Raw genomic sequence first — 11,663 nt, forward strand, 5'->3', positions numbered from 1 at the left:
TATACTGTTCAAGACTGGCAGCTATTTGGATCACCTGTATGGAGTGATTCAATAAACTGAGAAGTAAAAGGTGACTGTGTAAAAGGTTGCTGATGAATTCCTAAATACTTTGGTGTTGGAATAAATCAAGTGTATCCATAGTAGGAAATCTTTCCCTTATTAAAAATAAAAGGCCAGATGTTAGCACATACCAGTTTGCATATTTCCTCCACTCTCAGCGAGGCTGTGTCAGCTTGTTACCTCATGAGATTCCAACCCAAAATACCTACTCTCAATTTAATTTTAAGCAGTTTACTTTCAGTTTCCTTGTGTGTGAAAATGCAGAGAGCCTGCCTCTTAACTAACTAAACTTCTTCCCTGACCTCCTCTCCAACAAAAGAAGTGGCTTTTGCCTTGCCAAATGTCTACTTCAGCAAGACTGGACTGGCAAAATTAATAGGTTTACATTTAAATGAAAAAGTACACTGTAACATTTTGACAAGTCCTGAAAAATTACAATGCATGTTTTGTCCAGCTGAAGTTTAAAAGTAAAGAAACTAATGCCATATATAAGGGATAGTGCCTTCAGCTGTTTACCAAGATCAGGATGGTTGAAATGATGTATTTCCTTTCCAAGGCAGAATCACTAACCCCTCCCTACTCAGCAGAGCTATGAAGGACATGATTAGCTTTAATTTTCAGGAGAATTAAGTATGTGCTTGCTACTTTTGTTAAACAGGGATGGATCTTGTTGTACTGTGACCAAATACAAAGGAAGAGGGAGCCAGTGAGGATGTACAGTTAAATGCTCCAAACAATAATTCAATTATTTATACAATCTGGGGGAAAACATGTTATTGGTCTGGGAGGGAAAACACAATAAGCTAGGTTTGTGCTAAAGAATTAGTCTGGCAAAAAAAAAGAGGGAGAATATAACTTTATAGGTAGTTTTTTTATTAGTTTGCTTCACCAGTAAATATGGATCAGTACTTTATGTTTTAGCACTAAAGTATGAAAATTACACACCTGTAAAAATGGCATCTAACAGTTATGAAATTAAGAAACGCCTGTCATCATGTAACATACCATTAGGTGTGAGGTCATAGTCAAGAAATAGTAAGGAAATTAATGCGTTTAAAATATTGAATAGCTTAGTACTGTAAAATATTGCTACCTTCAATAGATCTGAAAACAGGTCTGATCTGGGGTTGTAGTAGGTTTCTCACTGTATTGGCTCTGATGAGAATAAAACCAAAATACTTTCCCATCATAGGGCTGGTTAAAACCAAAAATTGACATTTTTCTGAACACGTGGGGAAACTTTGAAATTGTAAATTTAAAACCCATCACTGCGTCCCACATATGAATTGCATCTAATTCATAGTCATATTGTAGGTAATGTATATATTCCACGTGAAGCAAGTCTTAGGCCTGTAACTGTACAGAACAGCAATTTGAAACAATACAGAAATAATTGTTTCAGCTCCACAAGGCTATTACACCTTCACTGTAGCTAATAATCACCTGCCACTTTTTGTCAAGAAAGGATGAACACTGCTCATCCACTCCACTGGAATGCAGAATACCGTTACCAAAACTGTGACATGATCAATAAAACAATAAATATGGCATGAGGGGGGTACAGTATCTGTTGTACAAAGAATCCATCTGGCCTAGCATTCAAGATTTAAGATTCAAGGGTCACTGTAGTTAGCAAAACTTCACTGCATTTAGACAAAACAGAAAAAGCATATGTTTGTTGTCATGGAATGTCACATCAGGGCTTGTCTTGTATTAGAATATTATAGGCAGTAACACTGATCATATAGTGCAAACTAGATAAAATTGCGTTTCACTGTGTGAAATAAACAGAGGTGCAAATGCTCAGTAGGATACCATTAAGACATAAAATGGCAAAAAATAAATATCAAAACTTTTATCAGTGTAAAAAAGTAATTGGGTTATTGTATAACCTAGAGTCTGGCAAAAAAGGCCTCAAAAAAGTTCACTCAGTCTTCAGAAGTTCTACAAATTAAGTGCCTTTCCAGGTTTCCAATTAGACAAGAGACTCCATGCTCTCGGCGGGGTCGGATTCATCGCTGGCCATCACCGCGCCGTTCTTGTCCAGGGTCAGGGGACCGTTCCCATTCTCCTTAGTGCTGACCAAGCTTAGCATTGCCTTATAAAGAAACTGGTACTGTTCCTGGAAAAGAAAGGACAAGTTATTTCAATCCTTTCAGTGTACCTAAATGAGTGGCACTTAAACTGGGCATGTCCAGGGAAGGTCATGGATATTCATTACTAGAAGCATACGTATAGCCAAGAAAAAGACTTAGAAAGCAATTACCTCTGCCAGTCTAGTTTAGCCTTGTCAACCCCAAACTCCAGTTCTGGGCAGACTGTATTACTGCTGTTATACTATTAAACACTATGGGAGGGCAGGTCAACACTTAAGCCCACAGCTCAGCCTCAGGTTGTTCCCTTGTGCCAGCAGAGCCACACACACTGAGGGAAGGGTGCTGCTCCTGCTGTGTACCAAGCAGGGAAGAGCCCCTCTAAGGGAGCTTTATCTTCCTGCAGCTCTACTTGCCCTGTTGCATCCCTTCAGATCACAACATGCCAGCTTTAAATAGCAGAGCTGAACTTACAGGGCTGGCAGGGGGATGATGACAAGCTGAAAGGTCCTTCTCTGCTAGGGCTCTCTGTACAGTGGCTCCCTAACTGTATGAGAAGTAAACTTACCTGCAAATCAGAGACTTACAGTGTGCATTTGAGGTTACAACTATACCAAATAAAGCCCAAATGCAAATTCTGCATGGTGGCAGTTACAGTAGGGTTTGGTAACATACACAATGTGTGTTTTAGTTCATGTTTCAGATGAAAACCTTGTAAACTGTCTATTTATATTCCATGTCAACACTTACAATGTCTGTAAATACTCCAGGCCTCATAAGATTTATCATCTTTGCCACCTGGAAAACATCGACAGCGTTTTCATTCTCCAGCTGCTGGGACAGAGTGGTGAGGGCACAGAGCGTTCCCGCCGACACGGCTCCATACCTGGAAAACCACACCAAAATGGTCAGTCACTCAGGAACACACCTGGGCACTGACACAGCCATGAAAATGCTGATATAGTCTTACTTGATTACAGTAGTTCATCTTTGTATCTATTAAATGCTCGTTTTATACTGGCTAAGTTTTAGTAATTTTGATTTATAAAGGAAATTTGATGGTACACCAGTCACTTCAGGATATCTGCAGTCTTCAGTACAAAGAACTCTATCAGCAGAAGAATGTGAGCCATTTAAAAACACCCAGCCTGGAGAGTAGTTATACTGAAATCACTTCTCACATGCCACATGTACTGAAAGCATCTGCATTATAGCTGAGCGTATTTTAAATTCATTAGTGGGAGCTCAAGCAAAACATAAACGATTAGAAAGAAATGAGACTTTGCCTCTTCCTCCACAGCTGACAATTACAGAAAACTAATACGGATACGAGGTGCTCACAAGTAAATGGGGGACATCTCAAAGTCTTCCTTAGGTCTGATTCATTGGCAAAAGGCACCATCCCTGAGCTGGGCACCCAAGAGACATTACGGATTCTGAAGAGTTGAGCTGTGCTGTCATTTAGTAAGAACCCAGGCAACAGTTACTCATCAGAAATATGACTCCGTGTGTCCTTGAGATACCAGTCAGGTAGAAATCTTAGTGATGCTAAATCTGTGTGTATACTTCAACCATGAGTGCAGTTTTGGGGCATGGGATAGAGGAACCTAAGCAACAGGGGCTTGTAACTTCTTCTGAGGAGCCTCAACTGTCCTCTGCTCCCCCAGTACTCAAAATGACTGAAATTCTGTCCTGGGTGTGCTGTGAGACTGCTCTGTGGCTTTGGGAGAGTCTGTGCCTAAATGTCCCCCACCTGTAAGAGGGGACACGGGTGCTGACTTGCTCTGTAAACTGTTTGCACTGTGCAAGAAAACTTAAAGAATCAGCAAGTGCTGCAATGCCATCTGGTATCATAAGATTACCAGCAGGATTTTTTACAGCGTGCCTGTGGAAATCAAGACATATGCTGACTTAATTTCATATGATTTTTGCAAACTCAATTCGCCTAGAAATGGGAAACAGAAATCAGATCACAATAGATCTGCTATATTTGATGAAAAGTCTGTAACAGAAGAATCCAGGCTTCTGTGGAACCACAGAGATGGCTATGACTAATCATCTACAGGGATAGTGGACAAAGTGGCCAGTGTATCTGCCTGATGGGACACGACTAAAAGCCTCTGAGGATCTACTGGCCTCATTTTCACTTGGGCTGACAACTTCCAGCTCCCAACAATCTGAAGGCTCTTCTCATGGAAAATTATGCAGGATATCTTTTTCTAGTTGCCTACATATGGGCAGTTATATTTAAAAATCTTGACAACTGTCTCAAGTTGGAATTTCAGGTTCACCCCAACATGTACTTCCAAAATACCACATACATTTAGTATCTGCAAATTCATATATTTGGAATTAATCTGCAGTTGTAATTATTAGTGGATTATGTGATATAGTTGTTGCATGTAGTAAAGGGAAATTTTCATTTTCAGCTACATTTGCTTAAGCTCCAATGAAAAGCAGAATCCACATTATGTTCTTGGAATATAAATAAAACCACTGAATATGACAAATAAACGAAAAAACCAATTTACAGAAAGAATGACTCAGCACTGTTAGGAATGCCATTTTGATATTTTCTTTTTTTTTTTTTTGGTCAGGCATGAAATGCCCAAATCAATAACGATTCTAATTTTGTAAAGCATAATCTTAAATACTGCAAGAGTGACAAAACCTCACTCAGACTACCCAAAGCATGAATATTAAAACTAGCCTGGAATTAATCAGTGCTGGCAAGAGGCAACAGAGCTTACACTGTGCATTAGCAAGGCTGGAGTCAGTGGGATTAAACTACTTGCTCCTGCCCAAGGCACCCTTTCCAGGAGCTGGCTGGGAAAAACTTGTTGCAGCAGCAACACACCCTTGTGAAGTGAAAGCTCTTTCATCAGCAGCAGATATCAGCACAAAGGCTGATCTGGCCACTGCAATACCCTAGTATGGTAATAATATTTTTGCACAGAAGGAGAAGGTTTCCAAGACTTTCCCACTAATCCTGTTTTGTAGCAATGACAAGAAGTCTAATGGGCTGGAGAGCAGAGGGGCTGCAGTTGTTAAAGCTGGCTTGGTGTTCACTCTAAGGGCAACTCAAGCAGTGTCAGAAGTTGGGAGCTTGTTCTGTTTTATGACACATTAAGCCTGAGCTACTAGACAGGAGCCCAGGCTGGTTTGAAACTGGTTTTCATAAGCCCATATTGGGCTGCTTAGATCTAAACCAGGGCTCTGCTGGGTTCTGGAACAGGTTGTAGGACTTGTTTTAGATCCTTCCAGGTGCAGAACTCAAAATGCTTACAAAGCAAATGCTGCCTTGCTTTCTAAGTCCACCTAAGATTATGACCAACATAAAAACTACGCTAAGCAAAATGTATTTGGCCTCAGATGGTAAATGAAAACTCATCCCCAGAAGTTGAAATACTCTGATCCTGTTCCCTAGGCCACTAAATGCCACCCACTCCATGGAAGAATGGACATCAGTCCCAACAAGTGCATTGTAGCTGAGTAACTCCATGTTCAACCTGCACATAAATTGGAGAAAAGAGGTGACATACTCATCATGAACTATGGTGGGGCCATCCCTTGTTAAGGCCTCTTCCTTGATTACATTGATAAGTTCAAAGGTACTGCTTATGGGAGCATCTGGGTTTGGCCATTTAGGACACTGAAAGTGGCGGACTTCCAGAACGTAGTCATCCTGCAAGGAAAAACCAGCCTGGGCATTAGCTGCTTTAGTCTCACGTTTCTCCACTCCAGGTAGAAAGAGGGAAGAGCCTTGCTACAAACTCAAATGAGGTATCTTCTTCTTCCAAACAACAATGTAGAAAGAAGATGACAGACACACAGCTCTAGCACCTCTGTAACAGTGAACATGCTAAAATAATGCAGCTTTAACAAAATGTTTAATTAATAAAAGATTTTGTATCTGAGTTCGGGGCTTATATCCATATAAGCCTCTCTCAGAGCCCTTATAGCTCACAAGTCAAAGAAGAGCAACCAAGGAATTCAAATCTGAAAGGGCTTGCAAACTAATGTTTTGCAGCAAAATCCAGCTGCAATCCAGATAGCAAACTAGAGGTAGGTTCACAGCTCAAAAGAAACATGCTTACAATGAACCCCTTAATTAAGACCCCTGAGCAATTTACCTATAAATGCTGAATTTTATGAGCAGAAATAGGACAATGAACCTTGGTGCACTTTACAAAGAATAATTCAACCTACTTGTGTGATTGCAAAATGAAAATCCAATGTCTTCCCTTTCAAATAAGATGAACAGTTAATACTAGAGTCTCACTAGCTAGAGAAATCTACCTGGAAGCAGAAGATTTGAGAGGGAAAAGGACCCAACAAGAAGACCTTTCCCCTGTGAGCAATGTGCATACACATGCATTTACAAGTAAACCTTTTTCAAAACTGTTTCAGAACTCTTCTTCTTCCATATTTAAGTGACATCAGTAACCTTCTGGTGAAAAGCCAAGACCCACATTTGAAGGTTTATTTTACCTGGGTAGCCTCAAGGATAAAGTCATGGATAATAATTTGCTCTTCATTAGAGAGGCACAGTCTGTCTTTGCTGATAAGGGTCACAGTAAAGGCCTCACAGTTCATGGATTCCTCTCGACTTGGCCAGTACACAAACTCATCTTCTGCCTGGAGGAATGAAACAACACACCACTGCAGCCTTTCAGACACACTTTGTATGTGAGTGAAAAATCCAGTGGATCAAAAAATTGGATTGATAAATAGAGGTGATCAGGAGCTGACCTTTAGAAACCATTTCTGTCTAAAACAGATTTATGATTACAGTAGGCAGTAAGCCTGCCAGATCCTTCCTTTGTGTGTCCAAACAGGTAATGTCTGCTTTTTAATTGGTTTCATAGGGAAATGGTTATCTTAGCTCACTCAAACTTAACCTTTATATTGTATCCCAGGCTTTATTACCTGCTGCCCACACAGTTTTGCATGAAAGTAAGATATCTGTTTAGAAAAAACTCATTGAACTTTAAAACTTAATTGTTTATTATTTTTAATATGTGTTTATTGTGGTCTAATCCAAAACTCAAAGTCTGTGGATCAGGTCTGGGTAGAAGACTGATGGATACTTATGTAGGGCTTGAATTTTTAGGAGCAAGGGGAGGATTGAGGAAGAAGGAAGAAACCCAAATTTTCTTATCCTTGAAAAAAAAACATGGGCTTGAATTAATTTAAGTTCTCCAGCAAAACTCTGGACACTGTAAAATCTCAGTGAAACTGTGAATGGTTGAAGAAGCTCAGTGCTTAAGTAGCCTAACTGGCAGGATGTAGATAACATACTGTCAAAGCTATTCTTAAAAAAAAAACAACTGTGAATTCCTAATTTACTGCAGAGAAAGGAAAAGAGGCTCTGTAACCACATACATGCAAAGCCTGTTTCTCCTGGCTGCAGGGGTCTGCTGTCCCTGCAGTGTAAGCACAGAAGCTACCCTGGCAGCATGCACATCTCTGCTTCTGAACAGTCCATGTTTTACTCATGAGAAAACCTGAGCTACAAACCCACTTCACCCCCCTGTGGCTGTGAGCATGCCTCTAAAGCCAGGCTTATTTCTGTGGGCCTGGAGCCTCGATGCATATGACATGCAAGATACTGTTGAGATTTGGGCCTTAAATCTTTATTCTGAGTGTGAGACTTCGGGTTCTAAGTCCTGCTGAGTGCCTTGACAATTCTGCCCTCAATAAGCAGAGGTGTCAGCAAGCAGTGCAAATTTCTGAACACTGGGGAAGTGACGTGTCCTGGCACGGGACAGGTCCTCATGCAAGCAGGTAGTGTGCAATGTCCTCTTGTCCTCTGGCACTGCACATTCAGCACCTCGATGTGGTCTCAGTCCCGTGCCACCACTCCGTGCCAGCCAACACCACCCACACCAAATGCTAAACCCACCCATGGATGCTGCTGCCCTGCTGGCCACCCTCCACCCTGGAAGGGTGACAGTGAAGGAAGGAAGCAGGCATCCTCACAAGGCACGTGGCTGAGCCCAGCACTCCTCCTTTCCCCTTTAATCACTATTGTTCTGCAGAACAGTTTCATGTACTTGTAAAGACAAGATCGGCCTCTTCACTTCCTCCTGACACACTTCCATTTCATTAGTGCCTTCTGATTCCATCGGATTTCTCTGAATGCTCTTTGCCTTGCAGTGCCTGCAATCCCTTTCATCACACCACACAGGAAGCATATTGACTGCTGCCTCTTTACTAGCCCCTCATGACTGCTATTTTCTTGCTGTAATGAAGGTTGTTTCTCTTCCACTTTCAGGTACAATTGTCTGTTCACCTCAGTGATGCATGCATGAAAAAATGAACCATTTAGTTTTTAATCCTTTTCAATGCACCCTCTTGAGACATGCTAGTAAATCTGGAAGTAGTGATTAGCACTTCACCTGTGTCTCCTTATTCCAGCTCTCTCTGTCTCATTATTTCCACTTAAATTAACATACATGTTTGCTTTTCACTTTCATCAAAAATAGCATCTGTAACCTTGTACAGCCATAGTCTTGGCATGGCCTGAGTCTTCAGCCTTCGGGCAAACAAGCAACTATCCTTCTGTCCCTGCTTTGTATTTCTGCTCCCCTCAAAGTCCTCACCCGTGGCCCTGGCTGCCCAGGAACCTCAGTGCCTTGCATCCTGCCAGCCAGGCAGCCCTCAGGAGCTTTGCAGAGGTCAGCAGCAGCAGAATGCTGCCTGTGACCACTCTGGTCCCTCCAGTTCAGGATGTCTTTCCCAGGGGCAAGGATAGAAAGGGAGAGCAAAAACCAGACCTCACATCTCAGAACTTGTCCCTTTGTAACAAGCTTGCGGCAGAGTTTGAGATAGTGGCTCAAAAACTGGCTTTTGCTTTCAGGCAGAAAACAGCCACAGCATGTAACCAAGTGACCCTCTGCTGGTGCCCAGCTGGGCCCAGTGCTGGTGGTTCTGTGCAGGGAGGGCCACGTGTCACTCACCAGGCTCTGGTTGTCTGGCAGCATGACGATGATCTGTGCGTTGTGGTCCCAGATCATCCGCCAGAAATCTTTAGTCGTGTGTGGCAGTGGGTGTTGGGTTATGATGAACTCGTTACTCCTGTAGTAGCCCTTTTGCAGTAAAACAAACCACACAGTTACTTACTGCCTTCAATACTTTTAAAGCATTAATTTCATCTTTGGGGACACATAATGACCCTATTTCATTTCATTCCACAATATTTTCACACAGACTATAATTTTATAACTCCATTTCCACTCTGCAGAGTCCCTGTTGTTTTCATTTTACTCTAAATCCCAGTATTTATTTGGCTGTATCTCATGGAAATACACATTCCATCTAAATGCATCTTGTATTTAATTTTTTTAGGCACCAATCTTTAATAAAACACAGCTAATAGCTTTACATTATGGGGAAAGTGCTAAAATCTCATCTGTTAATACACAGCCATTACATACAGAATTAAGACAATTACAGGCATCTGGTATTTAGCACCTTAGAATTGATTTTACTTTGTAATTAGGTGTTGGCTTCCTCACCATGATATAAGAGGCATTAATGTAATCTGTTCCCTTCATTCCAGGCAGCGGTGCCAAGCCCACTCTAGCACGCTCAGCTATAAGATTAAAGAAAAAAAAAAATCAAAGTCTGGTCATGGCACAGTGCAGAAAGTAAGAATTTCTCAGACGTTAACAAACCAAACAGTGTGCAGCTCCCATCTCCCACAGGAGCAGGCCAGCACTTTAACTGCGTTAAAGCATCGCCTGCTAACACAGGATATAAAAGAGAATGTTGCACAATATTCCCACAAGGACAAAGTAATTTCAGGAATCAAATTTTACTATAGCAAAGATTTTCACAGCAGGCTGAATTACCAAATAACAGTATATGCAGTGATAACAGGGGATTTCAGGTAATTCTTGACTGTAGTGTTCCATTTGTCTCCAGCAGCACACAAACCCAGCTGATTTATTTTGTTTCTCCTACCACTCTGCAGCACTACCATCACTTAACTCCTCCCAGCTGGAGGGTGAGAGAACCTCCAGAGACAAAACCCTTCCCTAATGGGTAATCACCCAGAAGCGTGTGTGTGCTCTTCAGCAGATCAACACTTCCACGTGGTTGAGGGCTGGGTTCAACAACATACTCAAACCAACTGACAGGCTCTCAGTGCCAAACAGATAACTGCAGCTACGTGACACAGAGGGCAAAGTCACACAGACTATTTCTGCCCCATTCACGTTTGTTTTTAAGATACATCCTGATGACTTTGCTTTTTATTACACTTTGTGATGGACTGTATCAGTACCGTTATAGCTCTGTGCTAGTTTGGCTGTCACCTGTCCTGTGGGTCTGGTACTCTGGGTAATGGGATGGGCATGATTTTGTGCCCATGCTTGGTCTGGTGCAAATTCATACTGCTTGGCAACCATGCCCAGATTCCATATTAGTGACTGTGAAACTGTGGGCTCAGGCACTAAGTACCCTCAAACCTGGGGAGGGCTCACATGCAGAAATTGAGTGTAGTAGCTGAAATAGAAAGAATTTGTCCCAATCACATCAGGAGATCTCACCTGAGTGGGGAAAGGTATCAAAGTAATTGTCTCAGTATTCCATGGATTTCTCCTCTACCTAATTATTCAAATTCTTAAGCACTTCAAATGAACATTTCACTTGGGCAGTATATCTAGCTGACAGTGTAACTATTTTCTTTTATTCAGTCTCATCAGGGTAATTCTGAAAGACAAGACATACTGCCCTGAACAAAAGATTACATTTTTACTTCCTAGTGGCTAAGCCTTTTCATGCATAACACCAGGAGAATTCAGTACAAAAATGTTATGCTAGGCAGTAATCAAGCCGAAGATGTGATCTTACACGGCACGACTGATGAGTTCCTGTTCTTCTCTTTGTTGCAGTCTTTCTGAGCACTGAAGCATTCCACGTATTTTGCATTACACTGTGTAACCAGCTGAAAAAGAATAAAGTAGTAAGTCAGTACTCATAGCGCAGTAAATGAAGAGAGGAAGTTTCTTTGCCAACTCCTGTGAAGATGCATCAGTAGAAAAATAAACTACATTGTTAAACTTGTTTAAAGTACTCAAGATACCAATGGAAATCATCCTTTTCATACAACATGTTTAATGGATAAAAAGATCTCTGCTGCTCTCAGCTTTGAAACATCCTGAAAATGAAGTTCCATCCAAATGTATTTTCACAGAACACTACACTTAGTTATCTGCGAGAATGTATTTTGAAGACCTGCAGATATGTTCAGTCAGAAGCAGGTCTCAAGGAAGAAAAGCTAGCAAAATAACAACAAAAAACCACTTATGTTTTTAATCTTTCTTTTTTTTGTGTCTACTTTTATGTTTTCTTCTAAAATAAAAGCCAGATCATTCCTGCAGAAATTTATCCTTCACACTGGTACCTGAGATCTGAGGCCATGTGTTACATTCTCTGATCTGCCATGTTCTTTCTGGCCTGCTTATGAGGCACAGACAAAAGTCAGGGAGGCAAATTTGTATC

The 11,663-nt window shown here is 41.3% G+C and overlaps 1 protein-coding gene across 1 annotated transcript in view; it reads right to left on the reverse strand.

Annotated features, from left to right (window-relative positions):
* Window positions 1–918: 918 nt before the first annotated feature.
* The window catches only part of PTPRG (protein tyrosine phosphatase, receptor type, G), a gene marked incomplete at its 5' end in the record, with an annotated part of 75,648 nt that continues 64,903 nt past the window's right edge, over window positions 919–11,663 (reverse strand). The window contains 7 exon segments of the mRNA XM_008938011.1: window positions 919–2,182; window positions 2,904–3,039; window positions 5,696–5,838; window positions 6,645–6,791; window positions 9,116–9,244; window positions 9,674–9,750; window positions 11,013–11,106. Coding sequence (XP_008936259.1) covers window positions 2,036–2,182; window positions 2,904–3,039; window positions 5,696–5,838; window positions 6,645–6,791; window positions 9,116–9,244; window positions 9,674–9,750; window positions 11,013–11,106 — 873 coding nt within the window.

The sequence above is a fragment of the Merops nubicus genome, unplaced genomic scaffold (genome assembly GCF_000691845.1).
Source record: "Merops nubicus isolate BGI_N331 unplaced genomic scaffold, ASM69184v1 scaffold31703, whole genome shotgun sequence".
Classification (NCBI taxonomy): Eukaryota; Metazoa; Chordata; class Aves; order Coraciiformes; family Meropidae; genus Merops; species Merops nubicus.